The sequence below is a fragment of the Bombina bombina genome, chromosome 1, assembly GCF_027579735.1.
Source record: "Bombina bombina isolate aBomBom1 chromosome 1, aBomBom1.pri, whole genome shotgun sequence".
NCBI lineage: Eukaryota > Metazoa > Chordata > Amphibia > Anura > Bombinatoridae > Bombina > Bombina bombina.
The window spans coordinates 1038321129-1038347450 of record NC_069499.1 but is presented as its reverse complement, the minus strand read 5'-3'; the positions used below and the strand labels follow the sequence as shown (position 1 = coordinate 1038347450).

General features: G+C 40.0%; 1 protein-coding gene across 1 annotated transcript in view; it reads right to left on the bottom strand.

The window, feature by feature from the left end:
- Positions 1 to 19634: 19634 nt before the first annotated feature.
- PABPC1L (poly(A) binding protein cytoplasmic 1 like) overlaps positions 19635 to 26322 on the bottom strand; it is a 756219-nt gene continuing 749531 nt past the window's right edge. The window contains exon 13 of the mRNA XM_053716712.1: positions 19635 to 19771. Within this exon, the coding sequence (XP_053572687.1) occupies positions 19635 to 19771 (137 nt within the window). The remainder of the gene's footprint in view (positions 19772 to 26322) is intronic.

Below are 26322 nucleotides of genomic sequence, written 5' to 3'. Positions count from 1 at the left end.
TGCCTGAAGAACTTTTCTACCAAAAACTGCTTCTGAAGAAGCAAATACAACAAAATGGTAGAATTTAGTAAATGAATGTAATGAAGACCAAGTTGCCGCTTGCACATTTGATCAACTGAAGCTTCATTCTTAAAAGCCCACAAAGTGGAGACTAATCTAGAAGAATGAGCTGTAATTCTCTAAGGCGGGGCCTGACCCGACTCCAATAAGCTTGAAGAATCAAAAGCTTTAACCAAGAAGCCAAGGAAATAGCAGAAGCCTTCTGACCTTCCTAGGACCAGAAAATATAACAAATAGACTAGAAGTCTTCCTGAAATCTTTAGTAGCTTCAAAATAATATTTCAAAGCTCTCACCACATCCAAGGAATGTAAGTATCTTGCCAAAGAATTCGTAGGATCAGGACACAAGAAAGGGACAACAATTTCTCTACTAATGTTGTTAGAATTCACAACTTCAGGAAAAAATGTAAATGAAGTCAGCAAAACCGCCTTATCCTGATGAAAAATCAGAAAAGGAGTTTCACAAGAAAGAGCAGATAGCTCAGAAACTCTTCTAGCAGAAGAGATGGTCAAAAGGAACAACACTTTCCAAGAAAGTAGTTAAATGTCCAAAGAATGCATAGGCTCAAAATGGAGGAACCTGTAAAGGCCTCAAAAACCAAATTAAGACTCCAAGGAGGAGAGATTGATTTAATGACAGGCTTAATATGAACTAAAGCCTGTACAAAACAGTGAATATCAGGAAGTTTAGCAATCTTTCTGTGAAAACAGAAAGAACAAAGATTTGTCCCTTCAAGTAACTTGCAGACAAACCCTTATCCAAACCATCCTGAAGAAACTGTAAAATTCTTACAATTCTAAAAGAATGCCAAGAAAATTCATAAGAACACCAAGAAATGTAAGTCTTCCAAGCTCGATAATAAATCTTTCTAAAGATAGATTTACGAGCTTGTAACATAGTATTAATCACTGAGTCAGAGAAAACTCTATGACTTAACACTAAGTGATCAATTTCCATACCTTCAAATTTAATGATTTGAGAACCTGATGGAAAAATGGACCTTGGAACAGTAGGTCTGGCCAAAACGGAAGTGGCCAAAGTTGGCAACTGGACATCCGAACAAGACCTGCATACCAAAACCTGTGAGGCCATGCTGGAGCCACCAGCAACACAAACGATTGTTCCATGATGATTTTGGAGATCACTCTTGGAAGAAGAACTAGAGGCGGGAAAATATAAGCAGGTTGAAAACACCAAAGAATTGTCAGTGCACCCACTGCTTCCGCCTGAAAATCCCTGGACAGGCATCTGGGAAGTCTCATATTTAGATGTGAAAACACATCTGGATGGAGGGACCACCCCCCTGGATGTAAAGTCTGACGGTTGAAATAATCCGCCTCCCAATGTCTATACCTGGAAAATGCACCGCAGAAATTAGACAGGAGCTGGATTCTGCCCAAGCAAGTATCTGAAATACTTCTTCATAGCTTGTGGACTGTAAGTCCTACGCTGGTGATTGACAAATGTCACTGTTTGTGATATTGTCTGTCTGAAAACAAATGAACGGTTCTCTCTTCAACAGAGGCCAAAACTGAAGAGCTCTGAGAATTGCACGGAGTTCTAAAAAATTGATTGGTAATCTCGCCTCTTAAGATTTACAAACCCCTTGTGCTGTCAGAGATCCCCAAACAGCTCCCCAACCTGAAAGACTTGCATCTGAAGTGAACATAGTCCAGGTTAGCCGAACAAAAGAAGCCCCTTGAACCAAACGCTGGTGATTTAACCACCACGTCAGAGAGTCAAACATTGGGATTTAAGGATATTAATTGTGATATCTTTGTATAATCCCTGCACCATGGATTCAGCAAACAAAGCTGGAGAGGTCTCATGTGAAAACGAGCAAAGAGAATTGCGTCAGATGCTGCAGTCATGAGACTTAAAATTTCCATGCACATAACCACTGAAGGGAATGACTGAGACTGAAGGTGCCGACAGGCTGCAACCAATTTCAAACGTCTCTTGTCTGTTAGAGACAGTCATGGACACTGAATCTATCTGGAAACCTAAAAAAGGTGACCCTTGTCTGAGGAATCAAGAAACTTTTGGTAAATTTATCCTCCAACCATGTTTCCGAAGAAACAACACTAATTGATTTGTGTGAGATTCTGCAGAACGTAAAGACTGAGCTAGTACCAAGATATCATCCAAATGAGGAAACACCGCAATACCCTGCTCTCTGGTTTCCATAAAGCAGGGCACCTAGAACCTTTAAAATGATTATTTGAGCGGTTGCTAATCCAAATGGAAGAGCAATGAATTGGTAATGCTTGTCTAGAAAAGAGAATCTCAGGAACTGAAAATGATCTGAATGAATCAGAATATGAAGGTATACATCCTGCAAGTCCATTGAGGACATAAAATGTTCTTGCTGAACAAAAGGCAGAATAGTCTTCAGATTTTCAGATCCAAAAATTGGTCTGAATGAAATTTCCTTCTTTGGGACAAATGAATAGATTTGAATAAAACTCCAGACCCTGTTCCTGAAAAGGATCTGACATGACTACCCCTAAAATTCCAGGACTGAAACACACTTCAGAAAAGCTTGAGCTTAACTGGAATTGCTGGGATACGTGAGAGAAAAAAAATCTTCTCACAGGAGAACTTACTCAGAATCATATTCGATATCCTTGAGAGACAATACTCTGAAACTATATATTTTGGACAGAATTTATCCAAACATCCTTGAAAAACACCTTAATCTGCCCTCTACCAGCTGAGCTGGAATGAGAGTCGCACCTTCATGCGGATTTAGGGGCTGGCTTTTGGTTTCTTAAAAGGCTTGGAATTATTCCATTTAATGAAGGTTTCCAATTGAAAACAGATTCCATAGGGAAGGAATAGGTTTTTGTTCCTTAATTGACAAAAAGAAAGAAAACGATTGGGAGCTTTATATTTACCCTCTAGGTCTCTTATTACCTTGGAAAGAAAGAGATAGCAATCTAGACTTAAAAAGTCATATCAGCATTCCAAGAATAAAGCCACAAAACTCTTCTAGCTAAAAATAGCTAAAGACATAGATCTAACATCAATCTTGATGAAATAAAAAAAATGGCATCAAAATTTATTAGTATGTTGCAGTAAGCGAACAATGCTATATAAATCAGAATCAAATTCTTGTTGCGCTAATTCTCCAACAAAAATGTTGATGCAGCTGCAACATCAGCCAAAGAAATTGCAGGCCTGAGACGACCTGAATATAAATAAGCTTTCCTTAGAAAAGATTCAAGTTTCCCATCTTAAAGGAACTTAAGTACTATCTTCCATAGGAATAGAGGTACGTTCAGCAAGAGTAGAAATAGCCCCATCAACTTGAGGAAATACTTCATTTAAAATAAATAAGTAGGTTTGTTAGTGTCAATATCTGAGGAAGGATCTTCTGAATCAGATAGATCCTCATCAGAGGAGGATAATTCATTATATTGTCGGTCATTTGAAATTTCATCAACCTTATGAGAAGTTTTAAAAGACCTTATAATAATTAGAAGGCAGAATAGCAGACAAAGCCTTCTGAACAGAATCAGTAACAATTCTTTAAATTTCATAGATATAATATGTACATTAAAAGTTGAAGGAACAACAACAGGCAATGTACTAATTACTGATGGACACAATATCTGCATGTAAAAGTTTATCATGATAACCAATACAAATGACATTCGGAAATATAATGCAGTAGTAGAACCGACATCAGGCAGCAATGTTCCAACAGATACTTCTGAGGCAGGATCAGGTTGAGACATCTTGCAAAATAAAAAATAACATATAAAGCAAAATTGTCAATTTCCTTATATGACAGTTTCAGGAATGGGAAAAAAATGCAATAGCATAGCCCTCTGACATAGAAAAAGGCAAGAGGCAAATAGCAATGGGGTATTAAAATAATGAAAAAAAAAATCTGGAGCCAAGTATGACGCACAACATAACAATTTTTTTTGGCGCCAACAACATCCGGAAATGACACACTCGCGTCACTAACAACGCAACCCTGTGTAAGGAACTCGGCGTCAACTATGACGCCGGAAATGACTAACTTGCGTCAACGGACGTACCTTTGCACCAAAAAATTCTCGCTCCAAGAATGAAGCAATAAAGTCTATCATTTGGCGCACCCGCGGGCCTAATCCTGCCCGCAATTTGCAAGAAAAAGGTAGTCAATTTGAAAAAAGACTAAACCCCAGGTAAGAAAAAAATATTTCTTAATATGTTAATCTTCCCCAAATATGAAACTGACAGTCTGCAAAAGGAAATACATGAACCTGACTCATGGCAAATAGAAGTACAATATATATATTTAGAACTTTATATAAATGCATAAAGTGCCAGACCATAGCTGAGGTGTCTTAAGTAATAAAAAACATACTTACCAAAACACACCCATCCACATATAGCAGATAGCCAAACCAGTACTGAAACAGTTATCAGTAGAGGTAATGGTATATAAGAGTATATCATCTATCTGAAAAGGGAGGTAGGAGAGGAATCTCCACGACCGATAACAGAGAACCTATGAAATAGACCCCGTTAGGAAAATCATTGCATTCAATAGGTCAGTGATTTGCAACCTTTTTTTGTCGTGGCACACTTTTTTACATTAAAAAATCATGCGGCACACCACCATCCCAAACTTTTACAAAATCACACATTGTAGCCTAATACAGGATATATATATATATATATACATACATACATACACACACACACACACACACACACACACACACTGTACTGTGCTGTCATGCCATGCCTCCTACAAACTATACATGACATATTGACATTCATTCACAAACAATCATAATGATTGTCTGTGAATGAATGTCAATGTCATGGTTGTAAATGATGCCTGATGAGCCTGTCACATACCTCCCAATATTTCAAAATTTGAAAGAGGGACACCCCCTCACTGTTGTCAGTCTGCCGTGGCACACCTGAGGATCTGCCACGGCACACTGGTTGAAAAACACTGCAATAGGTGATACTCCCTTCACGTCCCTCTGACATTCACTGTACTCTGAATCGGGCTTCAAAATGCTGAGAAGGGTATGTCAACGTAGAAATCTTATCACAAACTTACTTAACCACCTCCATAGGAGGCAAAGTTTGTAAAACTAATAAACAGAAATGTGTATGGAGAAGCGCTAAAAGCTAAAGGTGCACAGATATAAACCAAGAGTATCGTAGAGTGAAATATGGCTATGCCAAATTTTATAAAATATATTAAAATATAACAGTAAAACACAAACGCCAAAAATCTGCGTAAAAATCGGACGTCTCCGATGTAAATTATTAAAATGAGAACAATATTAATGTTGCCACCATAGGGGAATAAAGTCTCTGATGTAATTCTGGAGAAATGCACAGGGACCCCCAAAGAAAGTTTGCATAGTAGACATATGCTTTACTAATTGACTCAGTCTGACCAATAAGAAATATGGTTGGCTGTATAAAGGAAAGCTGTGACCATAGCCAACTCATCTTGAAAAAGCCCTGTAAGAGGGAAAAACGCGTTGATGATAGAGCCACAGCTCTTCTATGCTACATTATATTTTTGGAAGAACATCAAGATTACGCTGAGACAGAGATTGTCCCTGATATGGTTTGGACATTGAAATAGAGAGCCTAAAACCAGCCAGAGAAATCCGGAACCACCGAAATAAGTTCAAGGCTCTCACAAGGCTGCTGCAAGGCATCTACAACAAGACAACACTGTTAGTTTATCCTGTGTGCATAACTGCACTAAGAGCGGATACCTCATCTCTGTTTTCTTCTACAATATAGCGGCCGCTATCTCCTACACTAGGACGATCCTGACCAATAGGACTCCAGCCTGGAGACAGCGCCCACGTTCTGTGATGTCACCAGCTACATACGCGCCTTCACGGAGGTGTACGTTTGAAAGCCGTTTGAGCCAAAGAAATATGTTAATACATATATAGCCAAAGAAAGGTAATACGTATATAAACTTACCAAGAATCTGGATTTAGTTTTTAGAGACTTTCTTTGCGGGGCCCTGTGCATTTCTCCAGAATTACATCAGAGACTTTATTCCCCTATGGTGGCAACATTAATATTGTTCTCATTTTAATAATTTATATCGGAGACGTCCGATTTTTACGCAGTATTCTGATTTTTGGTGTTTGTGTCTTACTGTTATATTTTAATATATTTTATTAAATTTGGCATAGCCATATTTCACTCTACGATACTCTTGGTTTATATCTGTGCACCTTTAGTTTTTAGAGCTTCTCCATACACATTTCTGTTTATTATTTATCTTTCCCCTATTGTTAGGGACTATAGGGTTGGGGGAGCTTGGTGTTCTCTTGCGCACACTTTTTTCATATGTAAAGTTTGTAAAACTGAATTGTGGGTGTGGTGAGGGGTGTATTTATAGGAATTTTGAGGTTTGGGAAACTTTGACCCTCCTGGTAGGATTGTATATCCCATACGTCACTAGCTCATGGACTCTTGCCAATTACATGAAAGAAATATCCATACAGCATTGGATGAGCGCTAATCTAGAGACAGACCGAACATACAGGCATGAACAAAAGTCTAAGCATGTGAGAAATTAAGCGTTGTCTAAAAAAAAAAAAAAAAAAAAAAAAAAAAAAAAAAAAGACAAATGCAGCACCTACTGCTGCGCTAAGTGTGTGAAAAAACAGAATTTATGCTTACCTGATAAATTACTTTCTCCAACGGTGTGTCCGGTCCACGGCGTCATCCTTACTTGTGGGATATTCTCTTCCCCAACAGGAAATGGCAAAGAGCCCAGCAAAGCTGGTCACATGATCCCTCCTAGGCTCCGCCTACCCCAGTCATTCGACCGACGTACAGGAGGAAATATGCATAGGAGAAACCATATGATACCGTGGTGACTGTAGTTAGAAAAAATAATTCAACAGACCTGATTAAGAAAACCAGGGCGGGCCGTGGACCGGACACACCGTTGGAGAAAGTAATTTATCAGGTAAGCATAAATTCTGTTTTCTCCAACATAGGTGTGTCCGGTCCACGGCGTCATCCTTACTTGTGGGAACCAATACCAAAGCTTTAGGACACGGATGAAGGGAGGGAGCAAATCAGGTCACCTAAATGGAAGGCACCACGGCTTGCAAAACCTTTCTCCCAAAAATAGCCTCCGAAGAAGCAAAAGTATCAAATTTGTAAAATTTGGCAAAAGTGTGCAGTGAAGACCAAGTCGCTGCCTTACATATCTGGTCAACAGAAGCCTCGTTCTTGAAGGCCCATGTGGAAGCCACAGCCCTAGTGGAATGAGCTGTGATTCTTTCAGGAGGCTGCCGTCCGGCAGTCTCATAAGCCAATCGGATAATGCTTTTAAGCCAAAAAGAAAGAGAGGTAGAAGTTGCCTTTTGACCTCTCCTTTTACCAGAATAAACAACAAACAAAGAAGATGTTTGTCTGAAATCTTTAGTGGCCTCTAAATAGAATTTTAGAGCACGGACTACGTCCAAATTGTGTAACAAACGTTCCTTCTTTGAAACTGGATTCGGACACAAAGAAGGTACAACTATCTCCTGGTTAATATTTTTGTTGGAAACAACTTTCGGAAGAAAACCAGGCTTAGTACGCAAAACCACCTTATCTGCATGGAACACCAGATAGGGCGGAGAACACTGCAGAGCAGATAACTCAGAAACTCTTCTAGCAGAAGAAATTGCAACCAAAAACAAAACTTTCCAAGATAATAACTTAATATCTACGGAATGTAAGGGTTCAAACGGAACCCCTTGAAGAACTGAAAGAACTAGATTAAGACTCCAGGGAGGAGTCAAAGGTCTGTAAACAGGCTTGATTCTAACCAGAGCCTGAACAAACGCTTGAACGTCTGGCACAGCTGCCAGCCTTTTGTGAAGTAAAACAGATAAAGCAGAGATCTGTCCCTTCAGAGAACTTGCAGATAATCCTTTCTCCAAACCTTCTTGTAGAAAGGATAGAATCTTAGGAATTTTTATCTTGTTCCATGGGAATCCTTTAGATTCACACCAACAGATATATTTTTTCCATATTTTATGGTAAATTTTTCTAGTTACAGGCTTTCTAGCCTGAATCAGAGTATCTATTACAGAATCTGAAAACCCACGCTTTGATAAAATCAAGCGTTCAATCTCCAAGCAGTCAGTTGGAGGGAAACCAGATTCGGATGTTCGAATGGACCTTGAACAAGAAGGTCCTGTCTCAAAGGTAGCTTCCATGGTGGAGCCGATGACATATTCACCAGGTCTGCATACCAAGTCCTGCGTGGCCACGCAGGAGCTATCAAGATCACCGAAGCCCTCTCCTGATTGATCCTGGCTACCAGCCTGGGAATGAGAGGAAACGGTGGGAATACATAAGCTAGGTTGAAGGTCCAAGGTGCTACTAGTGCATCTACTAGAATCGCCTTGGGATCCCTGGATCTGGACCCGTAACAAGGAACCTTGAAGTTCTGACGAGAGGCCATCAGATCCATGTCTGGAATGCCCCATAATTGAGTTATTTGGGCAAAGATTCCCGGATGGAGTTCCCACTTCCCCGGATGGAATGTCTGACGACTCAGAAAATCCGCTTCCCAATTTTCCACTCCTGGGATGTGGATTGCAGACAAGTGGCAGGAGTGATCCTCCGCCCATTGAATTATCTTGGTCACTTCCTCCATCGCCAGGGAACTCCTTGTTCCCCCATGATGGTTGATATATGCAACAGTCGTCATGTTGTCTGATTGAAACCTTATGAATTTGGCCTTTGCTAGATGAGGCCAAGCTTTGAGAGCATTGAATATCTCTCTCAGTTCCAGAATGTTTATCGGGAGAAGAGATTCTTCCCGAGACCATAGACCCTGAGCTTTCAGGGGTTCCCAGACCGCGCCCCAGCCCACCAGACTGGCGTCGGTCGTGACAATGACCCACTCTGGTCTGCGTAAGCTCATTCCCTGTGACAGGTTGTCCAGGATCAGCCACCAACGGAGTGAATCTCTGGTCCTTTGATCTACTTGAATCGTCGGAGACAAGTCTGTATAATCCCCATTCCACTGTCTGAGCATGCACAGTTGTAATGGTCTTAGATGAATTCGTGCAAAAGGAACTATGTCCATTGCTGCAACCATCAATCCTATTACTTCCATGCACTGTGCTATGGAAGGACGAAGAACAGAATGAAGTACTTGACAAGAGCTTAGATGTTTTGATTTTCTGACCTCTGTCAGAAAAATCCTCATTTCTAAGGAATCTATTATTGTTCCCAAGAAGGGAACTCTTGTTGACGGGGACAGAGAACTTTTTTCTATGTTCACTTTCCATCCGTGAGATCTGAGAAAGGCTAGGACGATGTCCGTATGAGCCTTTGCTTTTGACAGAGACGACGCTTGAATCAGGATGTCGTCCAAGTACGGTACTACTGCAATGCCCCTTGGTCTTAGAACCGCTAGAAGGGACCCTAGTACCTTTGTGAAAATTCTCGGAGCAGTGGCTAATCCGAATGGAAGTGCCACAAACTGGTAATGCTTGTCCAGAAAAGCAAACCTTAGGAACTGATGATGTTCCTTGTGGATAGGAATATGTAGGTACGCATCCTTTAAATCCACCGTGGTCATAAATTGACCTTCCTGGATGGTAGGAAGGATCGTTCGAATGGTTTCCATTTTGAACGATGGAACCCTGAGAAATTTGTTTAGGATCTTGAGATCTAAAATTGGTCTGAATGTTCCCTCTTTTTTGGGAACTATGAACAGGTTGGAGTAAAACCCCATCCCTTGTTCTCCTATTGGAACTGGATGAATTACTCCCATCTTTAACAGGTCTTCTACACAATGTAAGAATGCCTGTCTTTTTATTTGGTTTGAAGATAATTGAGACCTGTGGAACCTTCCCCTTGGGGGTAGTTCCTTGAATTCCAGGAGATAACCCTGAGAAACTATTTCTAGTGCCCAAGGATCCTGAACATCTCTTGCCCAAGCCTGAGCAAAGAGAGAAAGTCTGCCCCCCACCAGATCCGGTCCCGGATCGGGGGCCATCCCTTCATGCTGTTTTGGTAGCAGTGGCAGGCTTCTTGGCCTGCTTACCCTTGTTCCAGCCTTGCATCGGTCTCCAGGCTGGTTTGGGTTGAGAAGTATTACCCTCTTGCTTAGAGGATGTAGAATTAGAGGCTGGTCCGTTTCTGCGAAAGGGACGAAAAACATAATTTATGCTTACCTGATAAATTTATTTCTCTTGTAGTGTATCCAGTCCACGGATCATCCATTACTTATGGAATATATTCTCCTTCCCAACAGGAAGCTGCAAGAGTCCACCCACAGCAAAGCTGCTATATAGCTCCTCCCCTAACTGCCATATTCAGTCATTCGACCGAAAACATGCAGAGAAAGGAAAAACCATAGGGTGCAGTGGTGACTGTAGTTCAAATGAAAAAATTACCTGCCTTAAAGTGACAGGGCGGGCCGTGGACTGGATACACTACAAGAGAAATAAATTTATCAGGTAAGCATAAATTATGTTTTCTCTTGTTAAGTGTATCCAGTCCACGGATCATCCATTACTTATGGAATACCAATACCAAAGCTAAAGTACACGGATGATGGGAGGGACAAGGCAGGTACTTAAACGGAAGTTACCACTGCCTGTAAAAAACCCTTTCTCCCAAAAATAGCCTCCGAAGAAGCAAGGTATCAAATTTGTTAAATTTGAAAAGTATGAAGCGCAGACCAAGACTCCGTCTTGTAAATCTGTTCAACAGAAGCCACATTTAAAAAAGGCCCAAGTGAAAACCACAGCTCTAGTAGAATGAGCTGTAATCCCTTCAGGAGGCTGCTGTCCAGCAGTCTCATAAGCTAAATGAATTATGCTTTTTAACCAAAAAGACAGATAGGCTGCTGAAGTCTTTTGACCTCTCCTCTGTCCAGAATAGACAACAAACAAGGTGAACGTTTGATGAAAACTGTAGTAGCTTGTAAGTAAAACTTTAAAGCACAAACCACGTCCAATATTGTGTAATAGACGTTCCTTCTTTGAGGAAGGATTAGGATACAAGCATGGAACAACTATCTCTTGAGTGATGTACTTGTTAGATACCACCTTAGGAAAAAACCCAGGTTGGTACGCAGGACTACCTTATCCGTACGAAGGACCAGATAAGGAGAATCACATTGTAACACAGATAACTTGGAGACTCTACGAGTCGAGGAATTAGCTACCCAAAAGGAACTTTCCAAGATAAAGATTGATATCTATGGAACAAAAAAGGTTCAAACGGAACTTCTTGAAGAACCTTAAGAATCAGGTTTAAGCTCCATGGCGGAGCAACAGTTTTAAACACAGGCTTGGATCTAACCAAAGCCTGACCAAATGCCTGAACGTCTAGAATACCTGCCAGACGCTTGTGCAAAAAAAATAGACAGAGTAAAAATCTGTCCCCTTTTAAGGAATTAGCTGACAACCCTTTTCTCAAAAACATCTTGGAGAAAAGATAATATCCTGGGAATCCAGACTTTACTCCATGAGTAACCCTTGGATTCATAACAATCAGATATTTACACCATATCTATGTTCAATTTTCCTAGAGACAGGCTTTCATGTCTGTATTAAGGTATCAATGACTGACTCGGAGAAGCCATGCTTTGATAACATCAAGCGTTCAGTCTCCAGGCAGTCCATCTCAGATTGATTCTATTTAGATGGTTGAAAGGACCCTGAGGTAGAGGGACCTGTCTCTGAAGCAGAGACCGTGATGGAAAGGATGACATGTCCACCAGATCTGCATACCAGGTCCTGCGTGGCTACGCAGGCGCTGTCAAAAACACCAAAGCCCTCTCCTGCTTGGTCTTGACCTCCGGAGGAAATCCCACTCCCCCGGAAGAAAAGTCTGACGACTTAGAAAATCCACCTCCCAGTTCTCAACACCTGGGATATGGATAGCTGATAGACAAGAGTGAGTCTCTGTCCAGTAAATTATTGTAAGACTTCTAACATCGCTAGGGAACTTCTGTTCCCCCTTGATGGCTGATGTAAGCCACAGTCGTGTATATTGTCCGACTGAGTATGATGTACCTCAGAGTTGCTAACTGAGGCCAAGTCTGAAGAGCATGGAATATCACTCCCAGTTCCAGAATATTTATTAGAAGGAGGGTCTCCTCCTAAGTCCACTATCCCTGAGCCTTCAGGGAGTTCCAGACTGCATCCCAACCTAAAAGGCTGGCATCTATTGTAACAATTGTCCCATCTGACCTGCGGAAGGTCATACCCTTGGACAGATGGACCCGACATAGTCACCAGAGAAGAGAATCTCTGGTCTCTTGGTCCAGGTTTAACAGGGGGACAAATCTGTGTAATCCCCGTTCCTCTGACTGAGCATGCATAGTTGCAGCGGTCTGAAATGTAGACGTGCAAACGGTACTATGTCCCTTGCCGCTACCATTAAGCCGATTTCATTCATGTACTGAGCCACCGAAGGGCGCGGATGGGATGAAAAAAACACAGCAGAAATTTAGAAACTTTGACAACCTGGACTCCGTCAGGTAAATTTTCATTTCTACAGAATCTATCAGAGTCCCTAGGAGGGAAACCCTTGAGATTGGGGATAGAGAACTCTTTCCTTGTTCACTTTCCACCCATGTGATCTCAGAAATGCCAGTACTACGTCCGTATGAGACTGGGCAATTTGGATGTTTGACGCCTGTATCAGGATGTCGTCTAAATAAGGGGCCACTTCTATGCCCCGCGGTCTAAGGACCGCCAAAGCGACCCCAGAACCTCCATAAAGATTCTTGGGGCTGTAGATATCCCAAAGGAAAGAGCTACAAACTGGTAATGCCTGTCTAGAAAGGCAAATCTGAAAAACGATGGTGATCTTTATGCATCACAATGTGAGGATAAGCATCCTTCAAATCCATTGTAGTCCTCTATTGACTCTCCTGGATCATAGTTAAGATGGTACGAATAGTTTCCATCTTAAATGACGGAATTCTGAGGAATTTGTTTAAGATCTTTAGATCCAAAATAGGTCTGAAGGTTCCCTCTCCTTGGGAACCACAAACAGATTTGAGTAAAAACTCTGTCCCTGTTCCTCTCTTGGAACTGGATGGATCTCGTACACAATGTAAGAATGCCTCCTTCTTTATCTGGTTTGCAGATAATTGTGAAAGGCGAAATCTCCCCTTTTTTTGGGGGGGAATCTTTGAAATCCAGAAGATATCTCTGGGATATAAATTCCAATGCCTAGGGATCCTGGGCATCTCTTGCCCACGCCTGGGCAAAGAATGAAAGTCTGCCCCCTTTAGGATCCGTTACCGGATAGGGGTCCGTTCCTTCATGCTGCCTTAGAGGCAGCAGCAGGCTCCTTGGCCTGCTTATCTTTGTTCCAGGTCCGATTGTCTCCAGACCGCCTTGGACTGAGCAAAAATTCCCTCTTGTTTTGCCTTAGAGGAAGAGGATGCCACACCTGCCCTGAAGTTTTTAAAAGGTACGAAATTTTTTTTTATTTTTTATTTTTTGCCCTTGATTTAGACCTATCCTGAGGAAGGGCATGACCTTTTCCTCCAGTGATATAAGCAATAATCTCCTTCAAACCAGGCCCGAATAGGGTCTGCCCCTTGAAGGGAAGTTAAGTAGCTTATTTATTAAAGTCACGACAGCTGACCATGATATAAGCCATAGCGCTCTGCGCGCCAGTATAGTAAAAAACAGAATTCTTAGCCGTTAGTCTAGTCAAATGAACAAGGCATCAGAAAACAAAGGAATTGGCTAGCATAAGCTTGTCAAATATATTCATCCAATGGAGTCGCTTAACTGTAAAGCCTCATCAAGAGACTCAACCCAGAACGCCGCAGCAGCAGTGACAGAAGCAATGTATGCAAGGGGCTGCAGGATAAAACCCTGTTGAATAAACATTTTTTATCCATTGGATCTAAAAAGCACAACTGTCCTCGTCAGAGGTAGTGGTACGCTTAGCTAGAGTAGAAACTCTTCTCTCCACCTTAGGAACTGTCTGCCAGAAGTCCCGTGTGGTGGTAACTATTAGAAAACATTCTTCTAAAAAATAGGAGGGGAAGAGAACGGCACACCTGGTCTATCCCATTCCTTATTAAAAAAATTTTTAGTAAACCTCTTTAGGTATTGGAAAAACATCAGTACACACCGGCACTGCATATTATTTATCCAGTCTACACAATTTCTCTGGCCCTGCGATTGTACACATTCATTCAGAGCAGCCAAAGCCTCCCTGAGCAACAAGTGGAGGTTCTCAAGCATAAATTTTAAATGTAGAAATATCAGAATCAGGTTAAATCATCTTCCCTGAGTCAAAAAAAAAAAAAAAAAAAATCACCCACAGACTAAGCATATTGTGAGGTAGTATCATACATGGTTCTTAAAGCGTCTGTATGCTCTGTATCTACCCCCAGAGCTAACTGCTTTCCTTTAATTTCAGGTAGTCTGACTAATACTGCTGCCAGAATATTATTCACCACCTTTGCCATGTCTTGTAAAATAAACGCTATGGGCGCCCTTGATGTACTTGGCGCCATTTGAGCGTGAGTCCCTGAAGCGGGAGTCGAAGGGTCTAACACGTGGGGAGAGTTAGTCGGCATAACTTTCCCCTCGACAGAATCCCCTGGTAAAGAAACGCTATGGGTGCCCTTGATGTACTTGGCGCCATTTGAGCGTGAGTCCCTAAAGCGGGAGTCAAAAGGTCTGACACGTGGGGAGAGTTAGTCGGCATAACTACCCCCACGACAGAATCCTCTGGTGATAATGTTTTTAAAGACAAAAAATGATCTTTATTGTTTAACATGAAATCAGTACATCTGGTACACATTCTAAGATGGGGTTCCACCATGGCTTTAAAACATAATGAACACAGAGCTTCCTCTATGTCAGACATGTTAGAACAGACTAATAATGAGACTAGTAAGCTTGGAAAACACTTTAAATCAAGTTAACAAGCAAATATATAAAACGTTACTGTGCCTTTAAGAGAAACAAATTTTGCCAAAATTTGAAATAACAGTGAAAAAAGGCAGTTAAACTAACAAAATTTTTACAGTGTATGTAACAAGTTAGCAGAGCATTGCACCCACTTGCAAATGGATGATTAACCCCTTAATACAAAAAACAGATTAACAAAACGAAAAATATGTTTTAAACAGTCATAACAGCTCCTACTTTTGAAGCCCTTTTGAGCCCTTCAGAGATGTCCTATAGCATGCAGGGGACTGCTGAGGGAAGCTGAATGTCACTGTTTGTAATTTTAACTGCACCAACTGTAACTTTTATACTATAACAGTGGAAAGCCTCAGGAAACTGTTTCTATGCAAAATTTAAGCCAGCCATGTGGAAAAAACTTAGGCCCCAATAAGTTTTATCACCAAACATATGTTAAAAAACGATTAAACATGCCAGCAAACGTTTTAAAACACATTTTTACAAGAGTATGTATCTCTATTAATAAGCCTGATACCAGTCGCTATCGCTGCATTTAAGGCTTTACTTACATTACTTCGGTATCAGCAGTATTTTCTTAGTCAATTCCATTCCTAGAAAAATATTTTACTGCACATACCTTATCTGCAGGAAAACCTGCACGCCATTCCCCCTCTGAAGTACCTCACTCCTCAGAATGTGTGAGAACAGCAAATGGATCTTAGTTACGTCTGCTAAGATCATAGAAAAACGCAGGCAGATTCTTCTTCCAAATACTGCCTGAGATAAACAGCACACTCCGGTGCCATTTAAAAATAACAAACTTTTGATTGAAGAATAAACTAAGTAGAAAGCACCACAGACTCTCACAACCTCCTATCTATGTTGAGGCTTGCAAGAGAATGACTGAATATGGCAGTTAGGGGAGGAGCTATATAGCAGCTTTGCTGTGGGTGGACTCTTGCAGCTTCCTGTTGGGAAGGAGAATATATTCCATAAGTAATGGATGATCCGTGGACTGGATACACTTAACAAGAGAAAGTAGGCTTATTTTTAGCCTTAAAAGACCTATCCTGAGGAAGGGCGTGGCCCTTTCCCCCGGTGATGTCTGAAATAATCTCTTTCAAATCAGGACCAAACAGGGATGTTAAGCAATTTTGTCTTGGAAGACACATCCGCTGACCAAGACTTTAGCCAAAGCGCTCTGCGCGCCACGATAGCAAACCCTGAATTTTTTGCCGCTAATCTAGCTAATTGCAAAGCGGCATCTAAAATAAAAGAGTTAGCCAATTTAAGTGCTTGAACTCTGTCCATAACCTCCTCATACGAAGATTCTTTATTGAGCGACTTTTCTAGTTCTTCGAACCAGAAACACGCTGCCGTAGTGACAGGAACAATGCATGAAATTGGTTGTAGAAGGTAACCTTGCTGAACAAACATCTTTTTAAGCAAACCCTCTAATTTTTTATCCATAGGATCTTTGAAAGCACAACTATCTTCTATGGGAATAGTAGTGCGTTTGTTTAGAGTAGAGACCGCCCCCTCGACCTTGGGGACTGTCTGCCATAAGTCCTTTCTGGGGTCGACTATAGGAAATAATTTCTTAAATATAGGGAGAGGAACAAAAGGTATGCCGTGCCTTTCCCACTCCTTATTTACTATGTCCGCCACCCGCTTGGGTATAGGAAAAGCATCGGGGGGCACCGGAACCTCTAGGAACTTGTCCATCTTACATAATTTCTCTGGAATTACCAAATTGTCACAATCATCCAGAGTAGATAATACCTCCTTAAGCAGTGCACGGAGATGTTCTAATTTAAATTTAAATGTTACATCAGGTTCAGCTTGTTGAGAAATTTTTCCTGAATCTGAAATTTCTCCCTCAGACAAAACCTCCCTCCTGGCCCCTTCAGATTGGTGTGAGGGTAAGTCAGAACCGTTATCATCAGCGTCCTCTTGCTCTTCAGAGTTTAAAACAGAGCAATCGCGCTTTCTCTGATAAGTAGGCATTTTAGATAAAATGTTTGCAATAGAATTATCCATAACAGCCGTTAATTGTTGCATGGTAATAAGTATTGGCGCACTAGATGTACTAGGGGCCTCTTGTGTGGGCAAAACTGGTGTAGACACAGAAGGGGATGATGCAGTACCATGCTTACTCCCCTCATTTGAGGAATCATCTTGGGCAATATCATTATCTGTGGCATCATTGTCCCTACTTTGTTTGGACACTATGTCACAATCATCACATATATTTAAATGGGGAGAAACCTTGGCTTTCATACATATAGAACATCGCTTATCTGATGGTTCAGACATGTTAAACAGGCTTAAACTAGTCAACAAAGCACAAAAAACGTTTTAAAATAAAACCGTTACTGTCACTTTAAATTTTAAACAGAACACACTTTATTACTGAATATGTGAAAAAGCATGAAGGAATTGTTCAAAATTCACCAAAATTTCACCACAGTGTCTTAAAGCCTTAAAAGTATTGCACACCAAATTTGAAAGCTTTAACCCTTAAAAATACAGTCCCAGGTATCTGCTTTGCTGAGACCCAACCAAGCCCAGAGGGGAATACGATACCAAATGACGCCTTCTATAAGCTTTTTCAGTGGTTCTTAGCTCCTCACACATGCATCTGCATGCCTTGCTTTCCAAAAACAACTGCGCATTAGTGGCGCGAAAATGAGGCTCTGCCTATGACTAGAAAAGGCCCCCATCTGAAAAAGGTGTCCAATACAGTGCCTGCCGTTCCCCAAGATTATAATAACTATTAAGAGTTATAATCTGCCAAATATGCTTAGCAAAGTAATCGTTTTAGCCCAGAAAAATGTCTACCAGTTTTATAAGCCCTTATAAAGCCCTTTATTCTTTTACTTAATCTAAGAAAATGGCTTACCGGTCCCCATAGAGGAAATGACAGCCTTCCAGCATTACAAAGTCTTGTTAGAAATGTGGCCAGTCATACCTCAAGCAGAAATGTCTGCCAACTGTTTCCCCCAACTGAAGTTACTTCATCTCAACAGTCCTGTGTGGAAACAGCAATCGATTTTAGCGACGTTTGCTAAAATCATCTTCCTCTTACAAACAGAAATCTTCATCTCTTTTCTGTTTCAGAGTAAATAGTACATACCAGCACTATTTTAAAATAACAAACACTTGATTGAACGGCAAAGAGAATGACTGGGGTAGGCGGAGCCTAGGAGGGATCATGTGACCAGCTTTGCTGGGCTCTTTGCCATTTCCTGTTGGGGAAGAGAATATCCCACAAGTAAGGATGACGCCGTGGACCGGACACACCTATGTTGGAGAAAAACTATGCGCTAATTAAAAGTGCAAAACAAATGCTGCCATGCGCATAAGGTGACACGTTAACCAAGAAAAAGCGTGATGAAAAACCTAATGCGCAAAAACAAAACAAGCTGACTCACACAAACAAGACGACCCGCACTAACAAAAAAGCACGAAAGAAGATGCCTGACATAATGGTCCCCAGGGTATGATAATATACCCATACCTGAGTACCTACTAATAGCCTACAGGCTAAGTAGGTGCCACAATAACAACCATAGGCACCCATACTACATGGAGTAACCATAAGCATCAGAAACTGCTTCCACCAGATAGCCAATCCAGCGTTGTACGCGTTACAGCAGAGAATATAAATTTATAGAGTATAACGCTGAACTAGGGACTGGTCCCTGTGAAACCCGTGGCAGACCTGTGACTAACTCTCACATCATATGGTGTTCTTGTGCCACTGCCCACACAACAAAGACATCCCTCTGTCCAAACAACTCTAAATGGAAAACTGGGCCTCAAATTGGTCTGAGCACCATTCTTACAAACACATGAAGCACCTACTTTCTTCACATTAACCCTGCAAAGACAAAGACGAGACTAGTTTTCAGTAAGGTGGGAGGCGTTTAAGGGCTCTTGGAGTTTTGTGATCTTTGCCTCCTCCTAGTGGCCAGGAGTAACAGATGATGGACTCTCACCACCTCTATGAAAGAAAATTAAAAAATGTAAGAAATTGACACTATAGTATGTATTGACAGAGCTTCATAATTACAGCTGCTATGTTTAGTAAAGGGATATGAAACCCAAAATGTTTCTTTCATGATTCAGATAGAGAATACAATTTTAATCAACTTTCTAATTTATTTCTATTATCTAATTTGTTTCACTCTCTTGGTATCATTTGTTGAAAGAGCATGTGTTTCTAAGTGAACACATGGATTAGCCAATGACAATTGGTATATATATGCAGCCACCAATCAGCAGCTAGAACCTAGTTTCTTTGCTGCTCCTGAGCTTGCCAAGATAAATCGTTCAGCAAAGGATAACAAGAGAAGCATGAAAATTAAATAATAGAAGTAAATTAGAAAGTTGTTTAATATTGTATTCTCTACCTGAATCATGAAAAAAAAAATAAAATAGGTTTCATGTCCCTTTAAGGTAACCATCATACCCAGCTAATTAAGAGTATATATCCCATATGTGTTAAGATAAAGGTGCTACAAGCTAATAACTGTTGTTTTTGGGTAAAATACTTTGCATATACCATGCTGTTTAGCCATCCTATCAAACTATAAAATCCAGCATAACTTCACTACTACAGAACTCTAGGTGCACATATAGAAATGGAATGTGTAGGTTTATTATACCTTTGAATGAAGAGATTCTGGAGATTCCAGCATATGAAGAAGCTCAGAATTATCTATCTCCAGAAGCATTCCAGTTATCTTGCCAGCCAACCCGGAATGCATCCTTTGTATCAGTGGGTAAAGCCGCTCACCTGTTTGAAAAGTAATAATGGTTAATTGCATTACCTGGAACAGGCTTATTTAACATTTAACTCAACATTTGGTGCTGATAAATGTTACTGTAACCCATCTCAATAATACTTAACAAAAAGAATGCGTGACTAGAGGCCCAGACCAGTATATAAAGATGGAATTTTCCCTTTGAGTTACAATTCATTGTCATTGTTTCAATAGAACTATACATAACAGCATCAAATTAGTCAATCCATGTGAATTTATTGCCACAAGAAAACAGAGAAAACTTTAAATTAAAACCATCTTGTGGTAATCTAGAACTGGAGTTTTGCAAATCTAGAAAAAATGCATACTGTCATTACAATACAGACTTCTGATCATGAGCAGATATATCTGGGAATGGTGAAGACAAATAAAGACCAATGGTTTACCAAAATAAGAGAAGGGTGTGAGGCATATCAGCCTATTATGCACCCAAGGTCTAACAGGCTGATTGTTTTAATATTCTTGAGTCTCTGTAAAAACAAGTTTAGATGTTATGATTTAAAAAAAGCATTTATTGCAATAGCTCTATATGATAATTCTGCTTAAAACGTAGGTCAATCAGATTAAAACACTTTCATTACAAACAGTATAATTGTATATAATTGCTTAGGTGGCTTAACAAATATACATTAAAAGGTCAAAACAACTAGAAAACAAAAAAAATACAATAGATCTGGTTTCTCATATGTATTGCATTAGGATCCAAATAATTTATAAAGAAGCACAGTGAATCGACAAACTAGTATCGCTCTTAGTAAGGAGAGTAATACAGAGAGTTTTTTATCTTTAGACTTTAATGCAACTTGAACTTGACCTTTAACATTTAAGGCACTTTTGCTCATACTGGGTCCACGAAAGCGAGAAAAATCCCAACATGTAAATTGTCATAACATACTTCATAAACAAAGAAAATTAATATCCTCCAAGAAAGGAAATACATCCCAAAAATATGGCCATGTACAGATAATTAACATTATCAAAATATACTGGCAGTTGGTATTTAAGTGAAAAGAAAGAAAACTATTTATGTTTACCTAATAAATTCATTTTTTTCATGGTGGTGAGAGTCCACAATCTATTACTCTTGGGAATTAGTCTTCCATACCACTAGGAGGCAGCAAAGATTCCCAAAACCCAAGAACTCTATAAAACCAATACAACCTCACAGGTACCTCAGTCTAATTTATATCCAAGCAAAATAAGGTAGGGAAAAAGAAATAAGAGCCATAAGGGGAGCAGGGAAAAAGATGTGCACAAAAAAAGGAAAAAAGCAACCCATATCAAAACAATGTGGGGTCTCGTCACCAAGAAATAAATTAATTTATCAAGTATAAATTAGGTTCTCTTTCATACAGGTGGCGAGTGTCCACAATCCATTACTCCTGGGAACTAATTCATAAGCTGTGTAGTTCAGAAGTGATAAAAGAAAAGGGAGGGATCTAAAACTTTTTTCCACTGAGAAACTAAATCCACAACTCCAACAGAGCCTACAAAAGGCAATAAAAAATAACCAACAGGCATAAAATAAAATAACCTGAGACTAGTGCCTTAAGTACATCCTACCAAAGGCTGCCTCAGAAGAAGCAAAAACACAAAAAATGCTAGAAACTAGGAAGACTGTCTAGCAATATTGGTCCACTGATAAAACAATCAGAAACACAGGAAAAGGCAACTGAGTGATAGAAAGCCATCTGGGTTGAGGCTAACCTGCCTCCAAGAAAACTAAAATCAAAAGCATCAACCAAGAAGCTAAAGAAACAGCAGAAAATAACAGAATGACATAGAACCAGCAAAAGGAACAAACATGAAGTTTATCTAAAAACCTTAGTAGTGTCAACATAACACTACAAAGCTCTAACAGAAACCAAAACAAAATTGGTCACTCAGAAAAATTCTATGAAAATAGGAAATAAGGAACAACGACGTCCCAAATTATATACTCTGAAAACATAACCTTATCTTAAATAAGATAAGGAGAAAGTAATGAAGAGCAGAAATGATTCTATCAGAAGAAATAGCTAAATTAAAAACTTCCAGAAGGAAGTTAATATACACCTGAAGCAAAGGTTCACACGGAGAAACCAGCAAAATCCTCAAGACCAATATAAAGATTCCACTGAGGAAAAACATTGTAAAATAGTGTTAATTCTAGGCCAGGCTAGGACTAAACCAATAATGCCACAAAGATTAGTAATCCAAAAGGACAGAAAACTGACCTTTTAACCCTTTCCTTTTATTAGGATATTCTATTCGGTCCTAACTGCACTGGGCTTTAGCACATCCTTAAGGTTCCCATGTCCTTCTCCCCCCACCATTGCCTCCTGAGTGCTGTATCCAGTTGGGGGATGTGCCTAGCACCTCAGGCAGTCCGTCAGGATCCAGAAGTGTCGTCAATCTGCCCCTGCAACATTGCAACAGCCAACGAGTGGGACTGCTGGCTGTTACAGTTGTAGCAGATAAAATTGTAACATATACAGTTGTATCTGCTTCCTTTCTTTCATCACTGCAATCTGAGGGAGAGAGGAAGTAATATAAAATAAAATTATCTTTTGCTGCTGATCACAGCCATTCTACTGTGATCAAACTGATAATACTGAGATCAGCCTGTTTAATAGTATTGGTATTTGTTGGAGGGGTTCCCCCTTTTTTTGGTGGTGTAGTGGGAATTGGGAAGTGGCGAAGTGGGAATAGGTGAAAGGTTAGGAATAAAAAAAAAATCCCTATAGCAGCGTACAAATTCAGCAAAAGAGGCTTACGTCATTCTTGCACAAGATTCAGGGAGTGAAACTCTGATTTATCCAATAGCGCAAGTCTTACAGCATAAGATATAAAGCCCCTGAGGAATGTAGTGAAGGTGCTCCCTGCCTTCCACCAACTAAAAGGAGGTGTCCAAAATATGTCAACAAAATTGGCTGCCCCAAATTTAAATGCCCCTGAAATACCCCCATTAACAGAGACTCTTGGCATCAACTAATGTTGCAGTATCTGAGCCAATAAATTATCTCTCCCTGTTTCTGACAGATACCATGTTTGAGCATATAGTTGATCAAATAAATGTATATGTCAGCCAGTATCTGTCAGAAAATCCACAGGTTCAGTATGTCAGGAAAAATACCTGGCACCCCACTGACATATATGAATTTGGAAACTGCCATTGTAAAGAAACCCAACATACGTTCCTACTGGAACCAGAACCCCACATCCTGGCTACCCCTTTTTCCAGGGATTATGCAGGGATTATGAAGAGGGATAAATATGAACAGATGCTGCTGTTTCTTCATTTTAATGATAATCCCCAGTGTCCCTCCAGATATAATCACTTGCATGAGAGGTTATATAAAATATGGTCCAAAATAAACCACCTGTACCCAAAAAATTTCAGAAAGTTACACTCCTGGCCAGGACATTTGTATTGACAAGTCCCTCGTAAAATTTAAGGAATTTTCATTTATTATATCTGAAATTATTATATCAGACCCCTAAATCCTCCCTCATTTCACGCAGAAAATGTCCAGTGACTCTGGCAGGCATTTCCCCCCCCCACAGCCGGCAAAAAGTCACCCCAGAAAAAGTGCAGAATCTGCTATAAAAAAGGAGTGCGGAAGGACTCTAGTTACTACCCCCTCCCTTCTTGGCCTCTGTATCACTGAATGCTTTTGAATCTACCAGAGTTAAAGTTAGGATTCAAATCACTCTGTATGTGTTCCTGATTTATTTTATTTTATTATTCTGCATTCCTGACTTCATGGATCCCCTGACCTTGTCCTGTCCCTTTTTATGTTAAGCCCAGCCACTCTAAAGTCATGATAAATTAACTACAAAAACAACTCAAATACCACTTTCAGAATATCCTGAGCTATCTACTTTTGCAAATGGTATGTAATGATGGGAGTTATTTTAGTCCCTGTGCTGCCAAACTTTCTTAAAGGCGACATAGGCCCAGAAAATCAATATGCCAAAGTTCCATGTAAATGGCCAGGCCACATGTTGGGCCCTGTAACTTCCTGAAAACCCATAAAACCTGTATATGGGGGGTTATTATTGTACTCATGGGGCATCGCTTAATACAAATGTATTAGAGCAGTAAAACATATAAGGATGATGATCCAAATAGAAAAAATGCAGTGCTTGTGTGAAAAAAGCAAAAAAAATATATGACCAGGTGTTGTGACTAAGTGGCTACAAAAAAATGACTAGACATAACCCTTTTAAGAATACCCTTGGTTGTCTAAAATGTTGTCAAATGTTATACCACAATAGGGTACATTTTCATTCCTGGACTGCCATGTCTCAAAGGCGACTTAAAAAAAAAATCAATGTGCCAAATTTCCATGTAAATGGGCAGGTCCAGTTTTGGGCCCTGTAACTTCCCAAAATCCCACAAAACCTGTACATGGGGTTATCATTGAATTTGTGGTACATCGCTGAACACAAACATGGGTATTTTATTGCAGAAATATCTATCAGGGTTATGATATTCACAAAAAAATTAGCTTTCTTAAAATTTCTTAATTTATCAAACGTACTAAGATTTTTTTAAAAGAAATTCCTATTTGTCCTCTAAAAAAACTAAATTTATGCTTACCTGATCAATTTCTTTCTTTCCTGATATGGTGAGTCCATGACGTCATCAATTACTGTTGGGAATATCACTCCTGGCCAGCAGGAGGCGGCAGAGAGCACCACAGCAAAGCTGTTAAAGGGACCTTGAACCTAATTTTTTTACTTCGTGATTCAGATAGAGCATGCAATTTTAAGCAACTTTCTAATTTACTCCTATTATCATTTTTTCTTTGTTCTTTTGCTATCTTTATTTGAAAAAGAAGACATCTAAACTTTTTTTGCGGGGTTCAGAACTCTGGACAGCACTTTTTTTATTGGTGGATGAATTTATCCACCAATCAGCAAGGACAACCCAGGTTGTTCACCAAAAATGGGCTGGCATCTAAACTAACATTCTTGCATTTAAAATAAAGATACCAAGAGAATAAAGAAAATTTGATAATAGGAGTAAATTAGAAAGTTGCTTAAAATTTCATCCTCTATCTGAATCACAAAAGAAAAACATTTGGGTTCAGTGTCCCTTTAAGTGTCACTCCCCTACACATAAACCCCAGTCATTCGACCGAAGGGAAATGGAAAAGGAATAACACAAAGGTGCCTGAGGTTTAGTAAAAAATAAGTCTTAAATTTAAGGGTGGAGTCATGGACTCAAAATATACGGAAATAAATAAATTTATCATCAGGTAAGCATATATTTTGTTTTCTTTCCTAAGATATGGTGAGTCCACGACATCATCAATTACTGTTGGGAACCAATACCCAAGCTAGAGGACACATATGACTAGGGAGGGAAAAGGACAGACGGACCTAAACAGAAGGCACCACCCCTTTAAAGGGACAGTCTAGTCCAAAAAAAAACTTTCAGGATTCAGATAGGGCATGTAATTTAAAACAATTTTCCAATTTACTTTTATCATCAATTTTTCTTTGTTCTCTTGGTATTCTTAGTTGAAAGCTTAACCTAGGAGGTTCATATGCTAATTTCTTAGACCTTGAAGGCCGCCTCTTAAGAATGCATTTTAACAGGTTTTTCACCACTAGAGGGTGTTAGTACATGTTTTTCATATAGATAACACTGTGCTCGTTCACGTGAAGTTACCTGGGAGCCATCACTGATTGGCTAAACTGCAAGTCTGTCAAAAGAACAAATAAAGGGGCAGTCTGCAGAGGCTTAGATACAAGATAATCACAGAGGTAAAAAATATATAAATATAACTGTTGGTTATGCAAAACTAGGAAATGGGTAAACAAGGGATTATCTTTTAAAACAATAACAATTCTGGTATAGACTGTCCCTTTAAGAACCTTTCTCCCAAAAGAAGCCTCAGCCGAGGCAAAAGTATCAAATTTGTAAAAGTATGTAGAGAGGACCAAGTTGTAGCCTGGCAAATCTGTTCAACAGAAGATTCAATTTTTTTTTAAAAAAACCCAAGAAGAGGAGACAGCCCTCATGGATAAGTCATAATTCTCTCAGAAGGCTGCTGACCAGCAGTCTCAAAAGCAAAACAAATTATACTTCTCAACCCAAGAGAAAGAGAAGTAGCAGTAGCTTTCTGACCCTTACGCTTTCCAGAGAAACAAGCAAACTGGGCAGGAGACTGGCGAAAATCCTAATCGCCTGAGGGTATAAATTCAGAGCATGCACAACATCCAAGTTGTGCAATAAACGTTCCTTATGAGAAGGAGGATTAGGACATAGAGCAGGAACCACAATTTCCTGATTAATATTTCTATCCAAAACCACTTTAGGAAGAAAACCCAACTTGGAACAAAGAACCGCCTTATCAGCATGAAAGATAAGGTGAATCCACCTGGAGTTCCAAGACTCTCCGAGCAGAAAAGATAACAATACCTTCCAAGATAACAGGAGGAGGATAAAGGGGCGCACACTCTAAGCCTAATAAGTTAAAAAACACATGTGGGATTGAATTTGAGACTTCCGGTGGGCGGGCTCAAGAAG